This window comes from Stegostoma tigrinum, unplaced genomic scaffold (genome assembly GCF_030684315.1).
Source record: "Stegostoma tigrinum isolate sSteTig4 unplaced genomic scaffold, sSteTig4.hap1 scaffold_291, whole genome shotgun sequence".
NCBI lineage: Eukaryota > Metazoa > Chordata > Chondrichthyes > Orectolobiformes > Stegostomatidae > Stegostoma > Stegostoma tigrinum.
The window spans coordinates 40271-55000 of NW_026728219.1; the positions used below are offsets into that span (position 1 = coordinate 40271).

At 56.5% G+C, this 14730-nt stretch overlaps 1 protein-coding gene across 10 annotated transcripts in view; it reads left to right on the top strand.

The window, feature by feature from the left end:
- LOC125447967 (dedicator of cytokinesis protein 5-like) overlaps positions 1-14730 on the top strand; it is a 135257-nt gene that overhangs the window by 29066 nt on the left and 91461 nt on the right. For 7 of the 10 annotated variants that reach the window (XM_059643855.1, XM_059643853.1, XM_059643850.1 and 4 more), the window contains 12 exons: positions 563-692; positions 2057-2129; positions 4001-4143; positions 4775-4900; positions 5092-5216; positions 5562-5660; positions 6319-6391; positions 6637-6740; positions 10898-11072; positions 12486-12583; positions 13057-13146; positions 14305-14405. In XM_059643855.1, the coding sequence (XP_059499838.1) occupies positions 563-692; positions 2057-2129; positions 4001-4143; positions 4775-4900; positions 5092-5216; positions 5562-5660; positions 6319-6391; positions 6637-6740; positions 10898-11072; positions 12486-12583; positions 13057-13146; positions 14305-14405 (1337 nt within the window). The remainder of the gene's footprint in view (positions 1-562; positions 693-2056; positions 2130-4000; positions 4144-4774; positions 4901-5091; positions 5217-5561; positions 5661-6318; positions 6392-6636; positions 6741-10897; positions 11073-12485; positions 12584-13056; positions 13147-14304; positions 14406-14730) is intronic. The other 3 variants (XM_059643851.1, XM_059643852.1, XM_059643856.1) reach the window with 2 other exon arrangements.

A 14730-nucleotide genomic window follows, 5' to 3' on the forward strand; every position in this document is an offset into this window, starting at 1 on the left:
CCCCTCTCCCCCTCTCTCTCCCCCTCCTCCCTCACTCCCCCCTCAATCCCCCCTCTCTCCCCCTCCCCTTCACTCCCCCCTCACCCCCCCACACCCCCTCTCCCCCTCTCTCTCCCCCTCCCCCCTCACTCCCCCTCTCTCTCCCCCTCCCACCCTCACTCCCCCTCTCCCTCACTCCCCCTCCCCCCTCACTCCCCCTCTCTCTCCCCCTCCCACCCTCACTCCCCCTCTCCCTCACTCCCCCTCCCCCCTCACTCCCCCTCACTCCCCCTCTCCCCCTCACTCCCCCTCTCCCCCTCTCCCCCTCACACCCCCCGTCTCTCACTCTCCCTCTCACTCCCCCTCTCCCCCTCACTCCCCCGTCTCTCACTCCCCCTCTCTCTCCCCCTCTCCCCCTCACTCCCCCTCTCTCCCTCACTCTCCCCCTCACTCCCCTCGTCTCTCACTCCCCCTCTCACTCTCCTCCCGCTCCTTCTCATTACCCCTCTTTACCCTCTGTCTCCTGCCCAATTGCTCTCCCCGCCCCCGCCCCCCGCCCCCACCCCGGGCTCTGCCCTGCCAGGACCTGAGCAGCAGTGACCTGATCCGGTTGAAGATCAGCCTGGTGTGTCAGATTGTCCGAGTCGGCCACATGGAGCTGAAGGAGGGCAAGAAACACACCTGCGGTCTCCGGCGGCCATTCGGGGTGGCAGGTACGTCCTTCAGAGAGAGAGAGAGTGCGAGTGTGTGAGCGCGTGTGTGTGAGTGTGTGTGGATGTGAGTGTGTGTCAGCATGAGTGAGTGTGTGTGTGTGAGAGTGTGTGTGTGTAAATGTGTGAGTGTGTGTCTGTGTGAGAGTGTGTGTGATTATGTGTGGATGTGAGTGTGTGTGTCGGTGTGTGTGTGAGAGTGTGTGTGTGTGTGAGTGTGTGTGTGAGTGTGTCAGCGTGAGTGTGTGTGGATGTGAGTGTGTGTCAGCGTGAGTGTGTGTGTGTGTCTGTGTGTGTAAATGTGTGAGTGAGTGTGGATGTGAGTGTGTGTCAGCGTGAGTGAGTGTGTGTGTGTGTGAGAGTGTAAGTGTGTGATTATGTGTGGATGTGAGTGTGTGTGTGTGAGTGTGTGTGTGTGAGTGCGTGTGTGTCAGCGAGAGTGTGTGTGTGTAAGTGTGTGAGTGTGTGTGGATGTGAGTGTCTGTGTGTGTGTGAGAGTGTGTGTGTGTAAATGTGTGAGTGTGTGTCAGCGTGAGTGAGTGTGTGTGATTATGTGTGGATGTGAGTGTGTGTGTCTGTGTGTGTGACAGCGTGTGTGTGTGTGTGTGTGTGTGTCAGCGTGAGTGTGTGTGGATGTGGGTGTGTGTCAGTGTGAGTGAGTGTGTGTGTGTGTGTGTGTGTGTGTGTGTGGGAGAGTGTAAGTGTGTGATTATGTATGGATGTGACTGTGTGTGTGAGTGTGTGTGTGTGTATGTGTGTGTGTGAGTGCGTGTGTGTGAGTGTGTGTGTCAGCGTGAGTGTGTGTGGATGTGAGTGTGTGTCAGCGTGTGTGTGTGTGTCAACGTGAGTGTGTGTGGATGTGAGTGTGTGTCAGCGTGAGTGTGTGTGTGTGTCTGTGAGAGTGTGTGTGTAAATGTGTGAGTGTGTGTGGATGTGAGTGTGTGTCAGCGCGAGTGTGTGTGAGAGTGTAAGTCTGTGATTATGTGTGAGAGTGTGTCTGTGTGTGTGAGAGAGTGTGTGTGTGTGTGAGAGAGTGTGTGTGTGTGTGAGAGAGAGTGTGTGTGAGTTTGTGTGTGAGTGTGTCAGCGTGAGTGTGTGTGGATGTGAGTGTGTGTCAGCGTGAGTGTGTGTGTGTCAGTGTGAGTGATTGTGTGTGTGTGTGTGTGTCAGCGTGTGTGAATGAGTGTGTGTGTGAATGTGAGTGAGTGTGTGTAAATGAATGTGTGGATGTGACTTTCAGTGTGTGTGAGTGTATGCGTGTGTGTGTGTGTACGTGTGGATGTGAGTGTGAGTGAGAGTGTAGGTTTCTATCTCCCTGTTGTGTGACTGACGAAGGTGAGTGAATCTTTTCCCCTTCTCTCCCGCAGTCATGGACATCACGGATTTAATGGGAGGTCGGAACGATGATGAGGAGAAGCAACACTTTATCCCATTCCAGCAGTGAGTATGTGCACCTCTGTCTCTGTGAACATGGTGTCCCGGCTGGTTCCGCCCATCAGGACACCAAGCAAGAATGCCTCATCTCGCATCACCCACACACGTTGACATTGCTCGAACAGGGCGCTCAGCCCTGTGCCTGACTGATGGCCCGAGGTGTGGTCAGGGACAAACTCACAGGGAACTGCAGTCTCTCCAAGTTCCTGGAGGATTGACAAAAGATGTGAACTTGGAACCTACTCCCTTCACTGACACAGGATGGGTTGGGAAATTAGGAAAAGTTCAGAAACACGCCTCTGTTCCCAACCTTGTTCAAGCTCAGTGTCACTTCAATCATTGGCCCATTTCACCAGCCTCTCCAATATCTCTTCAATCATTGGTCCATTTTGCCAGACTCTTCAATATCTCTTCAATCATTGGCCCATTTCACCAGCCTCTCCAATATCTCTTCATCATTGGTCCATTTCTCCAAACTCTCAATATCCTTTCAATCATTGGTCCGCCCATCTCTCAATATCTCTCCAATCACTGCTCCGTTCCTCCAAACAGCTCCTCTCCAATCGTTGGTCCGTCCCCCCCTACCTGTCAACGTCTCAACAACCATTTGTCCATTTCCGGACCAGCTCACTATCTCGTCACACATTGGTCAATTCCTCCAGGAGGCCAGCCGTGCACGGTACCCTGTGAGAGGCGGGCATCATCAGGTCAAGTCATTGAGATTGGCAGCAACAGCCAGGATGTGTTTGAGAAGAGGGAAGCGATAGGGTTACGTTGAGAGCTTGGCTCAATGGCACAGTTCGGGCACTGAAGAATATGTCATCTAAACTCACTGAGCTAGTGACGTCGACTCGGGCTCAGTTTTTCCAGTGTGGGTCTTAACTTGGAGTGACTCTGATGGCAGTGCCCAAAGACGGGCATTAAACCAGTCCATGCTACCCTGTCCAACAAGAGTAGATTGGGGCTGACCAGCAACATTTGTGCCACACAGACGATGACCATCCCCAACGAGAGAGAATCTCGCCATCGCCTCCTTGATGTTCCCATCACTGAATCCCCACTCCCCCCACCTCACTATCAACATCCTGGGGGTTACCACTGACCATAAGCTGAACAGGACTGGCCCCACAGAAACACAGCGGCTACAGGAGTGGGTCAGGGGCTGGGAATCCTGCAGCGAGTAACTCCCCTCCTGACTCCCACCCCCCAAAGCCTGTCCCACCATCGACAAGTCAGGAGGGCGATGAAATACCCCCCCACTTGCCCCAGATGGGGGCAGCTCCAACGACACTCGAGAAGCTCAACACCATCCAGGGGCAAAGCAGCCCCCATCCAGCTCCACATCCACAAATATCCCACTCCACCCCACCACTGACGCTCAGTCGCAGCAGTGTGTACTGTCTACAAGATGCCCTGCAGCGACTCACCGAGGCCCCTCAGGCAGCACCTTCCAAACCCACGACCCATTTCCACCCAGAAGGACAAGGGGCAGCAGCTACATGGGAACACCCCACCCCACAAGCTCACCCTCCGAGCCCCTCACCGTCCCCGACTTGGGAAATATATCGGCCGTTCCTTCAGCGTCGTTGGGTCAGAATCCTGGGACTCCCTCCCTGAGGGCTCTGCTTTTCTCAGGAGAGGGCTGAGAGATTATGTGGTTGAGAGGTTGAAAACTCATGGGGAGAGAACAGACGAATCCCAAGGGGAGAGAAGGATGGAGAAGCAGAGACACGTGGCGAGGGGCTAGCACAGAGATTAGAGGCTGAATGGCCTCCAGCTCCCCACCCCCGTGACTGCCGAGTGGGCGTAGAGACAAAGGAAGGTGGTGGTGGGGGTGAGACGCTGAACCGCCCACCGGTGACTGTCCTCTCGCACAGGATCGCCATGGAGACGTACATCCGGCAACGCCAGCTCATCATGTCGCCCCTCCTGACTTCCCGCGCCATTGGCGAGAACGAGGCCCTCCCCTCCGTCTTCAACAAGATCATCGCTGCCAAGGAGGTCAACCACAAAGGTCAAGGTGGGCACAGCGTGGTGTGGGCTGGATGGGCCGAGTGGCCTTCTCTCAATTCTCCACCCCTCCTCCGGTGAGCCCTCATGTCTTAGAAGCCTTGGGGCACCCACCGGTTTTATCCCCGGCACCACCCCCCCAACCCAGCCAAACCTCCGCCAGCCCAGGTTCCATCCCCAGCCCCCCGCGGCATCCAACTCCTCCCACACACACCCCTCCCAGCTGAGTTGGCAGGGAGGCAAGCTATTTGCCTTCAGTGTGCTTCACCCTTGGGCTGGGAGCCCCCTCATGGGCAGCTGGCGCGATGGGCTGGAGTGCGCGGCGCTGTGGGGGGGTGTGTATTCTGTACCCGGGATGGGGGGAGGTGGGAGAGGCGTGCTATTTGGGCGTGGCATGGGCCGCGGCTGGGGGGGGGGGGGTGGCGGCGGCAGTAGATGCTGGGGGATGAGAAGGGGCGGTGTAGGATCGGAAGAGCGACAGAGAAAGCCATTGGGCGACGGCTTGTTGGGGGGGTTGGGGTGCGCGGGGGCCGCGGTGAGGGGGTGGCCGTGGGTCGGGGCGTTGGCACAGGATGGCACCTCGCCTCCCACCCCCCAAGCCAGGCCTGGAGTTGACGTGCACCTGTGCCCCCTCTAACCAGGACTGTGGGTCTCGATGAAGCTGCTCCCAGGGGACATCCGGCAGGTCCAGAAGAACTTCCCGCATCTGGTCGACAGATCTATCACGGTCGCTCGGAAGATGGGGTTCCCGGAGATCATCCTGCCCGGTAAGGGTGGGGGTGCCCTTCTTGCCAGGGGAGAGGGGCAAGCAGCGCACTGGCGCACGGGAGGGTGTGTGTTGGGGGGTGGGGGGGAGTCGGTCTGGGGGTGGCATGTTTCTGCATGAATCCGGATTTAGTGCCACCCACAGCCCAGGGGGGTGGGCGCCGTTGCCAATAATGCCCACTGCGTTTTGCAGGAGACATCAGGAACGACATCTACATCACCCTGGTCCAAGGAGAGTTCGACAAGGGCAAGAAGAAGACGCCAAAGAACGTGGAGGTGACGATGGGGGTCTACAGCGAGGACGGGCATCTGATGGAGGTAGGCGGCTGGCCTGTGCCCCTCTTCCTCCTGGGCGCCTTCCCTTCCTGCGCCCCATTCCTGACCGCCCACCCTTTCTTCCTGTCTCTCTGTCTCCAACACCCAACCCAGGACCAGGGCTTCGCATCTCGCACCCCCCCCCCCACCCCGCCTTCCCTGCGTGCTCTGGCACTTCTGGCCATGCAGTTGGCACCAGCCTGCGCACCCCGGCTGGCATCGCGACGGCTCCAGGCATTCCGCCCACCCAGACTCAACATGTTTCGGACTCGGACCCTCAAGCGCGATCTCTCCTCCGTTGTTAGCAAAGTAATGACTATTTCTCCCCCTCCCCCCAACTTCCCTCAGAGAGCCATATTCCCGGGATGTGGTGATCAGGGGATCTCGGAATACAAGTCTGTGGTCTACTACCAGGTGAAGCAGCCGTTCTGGTATGAGACAGTGAAGGTGCGTACCGGTACTTTCCACTTTGGCACTCGGCAATGCCACACTGGCACACCAGGAGGTATCATACCCATCCCGCACTGTCACAGGGCCAGTGCTGAGGGAGTGGGCACTGTCACAGGGCCAGTGCTGAGGGATCGGGCACTGTCAGAGGGTCAGTGCTGAAGGAGCGGGTATTGTTGGAGTGTCAGTGCTGAGGGAGTGGGCACTGTCGGAGGGTCAGTGCTGAGGGAGTGGGCACTGTCAGAGGGTCAGCGCTGAGGGAGCGGGCACTGTCAGAGGGTCAGTGCTGAGGGAGTGGGCACTGTCAGAGGGTCAGTGCTGAGGGAGTGGGCACTGTCACAGGGCCAGTGCTGAGGCCGTGGGCACTGTTGGAGGGTCAGTGCTGAGGGAGCGGGCACTGTCGGAGGGTCACTGCTGAGGTGGGGGTGCGGGGGCAGTGGCCTCATGTGTTCAGTCTGGAGGTCCTGCAGCTGCAGGCTGGAGAAGCGCTGCCCCTGCACGATGCCAGTTGCAGTCGAATAGCCGGGCCCGAATGGTTCCTGGAGGACGGGAACTTCAGGGGTGGGGGGAGGAAACGCTGTGGGAATCGGGGTGGGTGGTGACGCAATGAACCGGTCCGTTTAACAACATTGTCTGCCTGGCTCTCGCCCCTCGAAAGGTGGCCATTCAGATTGAAGAGGTCCGCTGTTGTCACCTCCGGTTCACCTTCCGGCACCGATCCTCGCAGGAATGTAAGTGACTGCTGGCTGGGATTGGGCTGCCTTGCGACGGTCGCCGCAGTCGAATGGCTCCGGGAATCGGGGTTGGGGACGGGTGTGGTGTAGTTGGCGCCGCTGAAGCGATCGGGGCACTGCACCTCGAGTCGACCCGGGCTGCGAAATCCGGGAAGGGGGAGGGGTGTGTTCTTTTGTGAGGTGAGGGATGGCTAATGCCCCCCCCCCCCCCCACCCCCCTCCCGACCACCTTGTTTTTCCAGCCAAGGACCGATCGGAAAAGCTGTTCGGGATGGCATTCGTGAAGCTCATGAGACCAGACGGTACCACCCTCCGAGACGGGAGGCACGATTTAATTGTATATAAGGTAGGTGGCCGGGAGAGCGCCGGCCTCCCCTCCCTGAGCAACGGGCTCTGCGGAACCACCCCTCGCCACTTGGGAGTCCATCCGCGAACCGGAGCGAGCCGTTCCGCCCGCGCTGCTGTCCCGTCCGCTCCGCCTGACACCTCCCCCCCCCCACCCCGCGCCTCGTCTCTTCCTCCTCTGCCTTTTCCAAAAAATAATCCCCCGCCCCCACCACTGCGTTCTCAGATTCACCACCCTGGGGATCGGGCAGTACTGCGGCGTGGAGACGGGCCCTTCGGCCCTCACTGGTGCGCGCTGCCCTGCTCAGGTCATCCCCGCTGCGTGCGTTTGGCCTGTCGTCCCTCTCAACCCGTTCCCATCCAACCGTTTTTTTAAATGTTGGCACTGTACCCACGATTTTATACACCTCGGTGAAGCCGCCCCTCATTCCCCTCCGTTCACCCTATCCTGGCCGACCTCTCCCGATAACTCAGGCCTGGCAATCGTAAATCTTCCCTGAACCAGGGTCACAAAACTCCAAGTGAGGCCTGCTCTAACGTAACGCCCCGATTCCTGCGCCCGATGCCTCGACCGATGAGGGCCAGCATGCCACATGCCACCCATGATCCCGCTTTCATAAAGCAGTGCACTGCCCAGTCCCTCTGTGCCGCAGCACTCCTCAGGGCCTTCCCACTTACTGCGGCAGTTCGGCCTCCCGGAATGCAACCCCCTCACGCTTGTCCGCATTTGTGAAGCGTCAGCCCACGTCCCCATCTGACCGAGATCCTTCTGTCAAGGCCGATACCCTTCCTGGTGAGAAACAATGCCCCCGAATTTCCTGTCACTTGCTAATCGTGCCTTGGGCACCCAGGCCCAGATCATTTTTTGTGAATAACAAATAATACGGGCCCGACCCCAGGGGCACGAGGTCATCACGGGCCTTCCAGTCCGAGAAACGACCTTCGACCATCAACCCTTGTTCCCTCCCATCGGGCCAGTTCTGAATCCAATTACAACAAAAACAGAGGGAGGGTGAGTAGATGTTAACGGGGGCTGTTAGTGACTAACAACAGGGGTTATGTAATGGCAGGCTGTGTGGTAACAAGGCCTGGTGTGTGGGGTACGGGGCTGGGACATGGTGGGGTACAGTTTAGACCCTAAAGTTATTGAACTCGATATTGAGTCCGGAGGGCTGTAGCCCCCCCACCCCCCAACCGAGCGCAAAGTTGTTCCTCCAGGTTGCGCTGGGCTTCGCTGGGACACCCGAGACAGCGATGTTGACCAGGGAGCAGGGTGGTGCATTAATGTGGCAGATAACGGGTAGTTCAGTCGAGTCACGCCCTGGATGCCATGCGACCCAACTTTCATGACTAGCCTGCCTCGTGGGACCTTGTCAAAGGCTTTACACGGATTCTCGGCAGTGTGGAGGAACAGCGGGATCTTGGTGTTCAATGCATAGCTCCCTCAAAGTTGCCACCCAGGTGGATAAGTTGTTAAGAAAGCATATGGTGTTTTGGCTTTCAGTAACAGGGGGATCGAGTTTAAGAGCCGCGAGGTTATGCTGCAGCTCTACAAAACCCTGGTGAGACCAGACTTGGAATATTGTGGCCAGTTCTGGTCGCCCTATTATAGGAAAGATGTGGAGGCTTTGGAGAGGGTGCAAAGGAGTTTTGCCAGGATGCTGCCTGGACTGGAGGGCTTGTCTTACGAGGAGAGGTTGACTGAGCTCAGACTTTTCTCTCTGGAGAGAAGGAGGAAGAGAGGTGACCTGATCGAGGTGTATAGCCGGAGTCGATAGCCAGAGACTTTTCCCCAGGGCAGGATTGACTGCCACGAGGGGTCATAGTTTTAATGTGTTAGGAGGAAGGTATAGAGGAGATGTCAGAGGGAGGTTCTTCACCCAGAGAGTTGTGAGCGCATGGAATAGTTTACCAGTGATAGTCGTGGAAGCGGAGTCATTAGTGACATTTAAGCGACTGCTGGACATGGACATGGACAGCAGTGAATTGAGGGGAATGTAGGTTAGGTTATTTTATTTTTGGATTAGGATTATTCCACGGCACAACATCGTGGGCCGAAGGGCCTGTACTGTGCTGTACTTTTCTATGTTCTATGTTTACTAAAGCCCATATAGAAACATTCAATGCCTCACCTGTCCTCTTAGTTACCTCTTCAAAAAACGCTGAAACTTCCCACGCACAAATCCACGCTGACTATCTCTCATCAGACCTTGACGATCCAAGTGTTGGATGATCCTGTCCCTCAGCATCCTCTCCAATAACTTGCCTACCACTGATGTCAGGCCCGCTGGCCTGTAGCTCCCTGGCCGGCCTTTGCTACCTTCCCTAAACAATAAAACAGCATTCGCCACCCTCCAGTCTTCCAGAATCCCACCAACGGCTAAAGGTGAAGCAAAAATCTGCATAGGGGCACGGCAATTCCTTGCCCGGCCTCCCACAACATCCGACGATGGACTCGATCAGGCCCGGGGGTGTTCTCCACCTCAAGGTGCATTAAAACCACAAAAATCTCCTCTCTGCTAACGTGTTTGCGGTCCAAAGCATCCCCTCTTGTTTCCCTTAATTCCTTCGTATCTGCTCAGTAAACGCTGAGGAGGAAACTTCATCAGTGATCTCCCCTCCTCCTCTGTGGCTCCACACACAGAGGACCATGATGATCTTTGAGATATTGTCTCCAGAAGCGACGTTTTACTCTTAAAATAGCTATAGAACCTCTTGGGATTACCTTTAACCTTATTTGACAGATCCATCTCGTATTGTCTTGTTGCTCCCCTGATTTTTCCCCTTCAGCTTGCTTCCACACTTTTTCTACTCGTCTTCCAGGGATTCATTTGAGCTTCACCCCTTCCTCTCATCCCTTTCCTAAGCCTCAATATCCCTTATCAGCCTAAACCTGCCAGCTTCTCCCTTCACTGTAACAGGACCATGCTGTCCTAGGGCTCCTGACGCCACCGTTTCAAAAGCCTCCCATTTATCATTTGAAACAGACTCACCCAATCGACCGCGGCTGGGCCCTGCCGAATGGCCCCAGCGTTGGCCCTGCTCCGGGTCCTTAACCTGGGAGACCAGTCCCATCTTTTTCCATAACTGTGTTAGAACTAAGCCAGTTATGGTCACTGGACCCCAAGTGCTAAAGCCCATATAGAAACATTCAATGCTTCACCTGTCCTCTTAGTTACCTCTTCAAAAAACCCTGTTGACACCTCAGTCACTTCTCGGACCTTGTTCCCTCGGAGAAGGCCCAATGTTGCGCCCTCCTGCGTAGGGCCCTCTACATACTGAGTTACAAAACTTTCTTGGACACATTCCCCCCAGTCTGGTGTGGCCCAGTGAATACAGGGGAAATTAAACTCTCCAGCCAATACCTCTCTGTTATTCCTGCAGCTACCTGCAATCTCTGTACGTCTGCTCCTCTAGCACCTACTGGCTATTTGGACGTCTCGAATACAGTCCCAACAGAGTGATCACCCCCTTCCTGTTTGTAGGTTCTAACAATATTGGCCTCATTTAATGATCCCTGAAGAATATCCCCTCTAAGCTCTCCCCTATCCTAAGGGCAGCCCTCTGTATTGCTGTCTCGTGCTTCTAGATCCAGGAACACCAAGCTGCCAATCCTGCCCTTCTCACAGCCCTGTTCCTGTTATGGATAGAATATTCCAATCCCTAGAGCCAATCCAAGCTCTGAGTTCCTCTGCCTCACCAGCCAGGACTCGTGCAATGAAATAAGTGTACTTTAAACCAGAAGCCTTATCCCTCCTTTTTACTTTGCCCCCGGCTATCCTGAGTAGTAAACTCACTCTCTAATGTCTTTTCCCTGACCTCTCGATGGCCCCTGGCTGATTCAGCCCCCGCCCCACCCCGCCAAATGAGCTTAAACTTATCAAATGCCTTTCTCAACTCTCAATACACTACATCCACCGGTTCTCCCTGATCGACACTCGCATGAACGCTGCAAAAAGCAATTTGCCCCTTTCACCAAACCATGGAGACTCTGCCCCTCTCGACAGCAGTCTTCTCAATCCCCGGCCGCTTGTTTAGGTATGGAGAGGAACGATTCTCCCGCTTCCTGTCCTCCCGCGAGCAGGGACGGGCCGGCCAGCACGCAGGCGACGTAAAGAAACCCCCCAAAAAAACCCGCCAAATCTGATTCATCCCCAGGGTGACATGAGGAAGGCAGAAGATCCCAAGTGCTACCTGACACAGCCGGGGACCAAAGAGGAGCAGAAGGCGAGAGAGAATCAGGGTGGCAGGGGCATGCACACCTCCTTGGCCGCCATCAATGACAGTTTTGAGATCGCCACGCTGGTCTGCTCCACCAAACTCACGCAGAACGGTACGTTCCCCGGGGCACAAACCTGGCATCGGCCGACGGGACGCGGTCTCTCTCGCCACCCTCCCAGCTTCGTCGGGCTGGGTCCCCGGGAATTCAGCGACAAGTCCTGCCAAATGCGTGAGACCCGGCCCGCGCTTGCTCGGCCTGAACCGGACTTTCCGCTCTCCGTCCCCCCCACTGGACGGCGCTTGCTGCAAAATCCCGACTGTGCCAATAGCTTGGAACACCTTCCGTGATGACCCATAGGCTGGAGTGCCCCTTAGCGATGCCTCAGTCTGTCAGGCGCCGCTCAGTTGTCCCTTTCTTTCCCTCCTGTACTATAAATTATGACGCTCTTCAGAAATTTGGTGTTCTTGACATTCAATGGTGTTAAAATCATTGTATCCACCCCCCCCCCCCCCCCAACCATGATCAATATCCTGGGGATTACCATCTCCAATGAGAGAGAATCTAACCATTGCCCCCCTCGACATTCAATGGTGTTACTGTCTCTAACTTCACCCCCCCCCCGCTCCCCGCCCCCACCTCACTATCAACATCCCGGGGGGCTACCATCTCCAACGAGAGAGAATCTAACCATCGCCCCCCCAACCTTGATATTCGATGATGTTCCCCCTCACTACCAACATCCTGGGGGTTACCACTGACCATAAGCTGAGCAGGACCGGCCCCACAGAAACACAGCGGCTACAGGAGCGGGTCAGGGGCCGGGAATCCTGCAGCGAATGACTCCCCCCCCAAAGCCTGTCCCACTATCGACAAGTCAGGAGGGTGATGGGATACCCCCTACTTGCCCTTGATGGGGGCAACACTCGAGAAGCTTGACACCATCCAGGGACAGAGCAGCCCCTCTGCCGCTTGATTGGCCCCACACCCACAAACATCCCACTGCCGCCCCCCCCCCCCGACGCTCAGTCACAGCAGTGTGTACCGTCTACAAGATGCCCTGCAGCGACTCACCGAGGCCCCTCAGGCAGCACCTTCCAAACCCACCACCCACTTCCATCCAGAAGGACAAGGGGCAGCAGGTACAGGGGAACACCCCACCCCCCGCAAGTTCACTCTCCGAGCCCCTCACTGTCCCCGATTTGGGGAATATATCGGCCGTTCCTTCAGCGTCGCTGGGTCAGAATCCTGGGACTCCCTCCCTGAGGGCACCGTGTGGGGGTCCCTACAGCACACGGGACTGCAGCAGCTCACCCCCCCCACCTTCTCAAGGGGGGGGGTGCACATTTTGGGGGGGGGGGGGGCGGTGGGGGAATGAACACTGGGCCCAATCCCCGACACGGGTAGGGAGAAAAACCATACTCAGTGCCGATCTGGGGCTCGCACAATCTTGCCATTTTCGCAGCGCCGCAGGAAAAGGTGCTAGTCGAATGAAACGCTGCCCTTACCACTGGGTTGTGTTCACAGTCGACCTGCTGGGCCTATTAAACTGGCGATCGAGTCCGCAGAGTGTCGAGGGAAGCCTCAAGCGGCTGATGGAGGTGGACGGCGGCGAGATTGTGAAGGTAGGACCCACGCTCTGCAGCCCGGTTCGAATCTCACCTCGGGGGTTGGCGAGCGGGCAAGGGGGGCGGCAGGGGGTGGCGGGGGGGGGGGGGGGTGCTTTTGCGAGAAATAAATCCGAAGGGAAATGCCTTGCCTCGTGAGCGGCCGCCGGTTGTTGCTTTGCAGGGAAGAGTGGAATTTTTCGGGTGACTGAGGATTTCCGCAGTGCGTCTGGGCCTGCCACAAAATGGCCAACTCTTACGCCGCCTCTAAAGTAAGAGCGTGAGGCCCTCACAACCTTGACCCATTACTGAGGGCGCACGCTCGCGATGCCGAGGCTTCGGGCCCGGCACGAGGAGATGGCATTAGAGCAGTGAGGCGGCTGTTTTTGCGGCCGGCACGGACTGGACGGGCCAAAGGGCCCACTTCTGCCGCTCGAGCGCGTCGGAGCCGGATGGGCCGATCCTCGCTGACTCTCCTGTTTTCCTCACAGTTTCTGCAGGACACACTCGACGCCCTTTTCCAAATTATGATGGAGGTTTCTGGTGGGGAGACGTATGACTTCCTGGTCTTCGATGCGCTGGTAATCAAATTGAGCTGAGGATTTCTCCCTGTGCGGGAGCTGTGCATAAGGGGCCAGCTTTCAGCTACTCGACCCCAACCTTCCTGCCTATTCTGTTCTGAACCGAAGATTTAATAACAAAATAAACAGGAACAGGGCTTAAACAGTTAATGGTGGGGAAGTGCTGTAGAGCAGAGAGACCTGGGGGTTCAGGTACAAAATTCATTGAAGTTTGCGTCACATGTAGACAGGGGGGTTAAGAAGGCGTTTAGCCTTCATCGCTCAGCCCTTTGAGTAGAGGAGCTGGGGACGTCATGTTGAGGTTGTACAGGGACGTTGGTGAGACCTCTCCTGGAGCGCTGTGTCCAGTTCTGTTACAGGAAGGATGTTATGAAGCTGGAGAGCGTTCAGAAGAATTTACCTGGATGTTGCCGGGAATGGAGGGTTCGAGTTATAAGGGTAGGCTGGGACTTTTTTCTCAGGAGCGTAGGAGGGTGACGGGGTGACCTGATAGAAGTTGAGAGTTATAGATGCTGTGTCTTTTTCCTAAGGTGAGGGATTTCAAGACTAGACGACACATTTTTAAGGTGAGAGGAGAGAGGTTTAAAAAAGTCTTGAGGGACAATGTTTCTCACAAGGGAGAGTGGTTCGCGTGTGGAATGAGCTTCCTGAGGAAGTGACGGACGTGGGTGCTGTTAGAAGACATTCGGATAAGTATGTGGATTGCAAAGGATCAGAGGGATATGGGGTAGGAGCAGGCAGGCGGGGACTGGCTGTGTTTGGGAACGTGGTGGGCACGGCCTGGCTGGGCCGAAGGGCCCGTTTCCGAGCTGAATGGCCGTACGCCCAGGGCCGCATCGCTTGCACGGGGACCCGGGGGGTGGGGACATTGTGCAGAGTCCCGTGTTATCACCAGGGGCTGACCCTTCGAATCCCACCGCGGCAGCGTCCGAAATCGGAAGCCAATCCCGACACCTTGCCCGCACTTCCAAAGGGTGTTCCGAGATCGGGAGATTTTTTTGGACCCCGGAGGAGGGTTCAAACACTCAGTTTGAGCTTGCGGCTGACCTCTGTGGGACTGTGAAATGATACATAGCTGGGTATTGACTGTCCCTTGCTCCTGCTGTCTTGTTGACTTTTTAACCTTCGGACTAACTTCCTCCTCTCTCCGTTCCTCAGGTCTTCATCATCTCCCTGATCGGAGATATCAGGTTTCAGCATTTTAATCCCGTCTTGGAAGCTTACATCACAAATCACTACAGTGCAACGCTGGCTTACGTGTGAGTTCAGAGCTGGAGAGACTCATCTCTCTCCTGGGATCTCCACTGGTCTCAGGCTGGTAGAACGTAATTGCAAAGTTTCATTCATTGATTAGAAACTGAGCAGGATCGGCCCCACATGAACACAGCGACTACAGGAGCGGGCCAGGGGCTGGGAATCCTGCAGAGAGTAGCTCCCCACCCCCCAAAACCCTGTCCCAACGTCGACAAGTCAGGAGGGCGATGGAATACTCCCCCCTGCCGACTTGCCCCGGATGGGGGCAGCTCCAACGACACTTGAGAAGCTCGACACCGTCCAGGGACAAAGCAGCGCCCCCGCCCCACC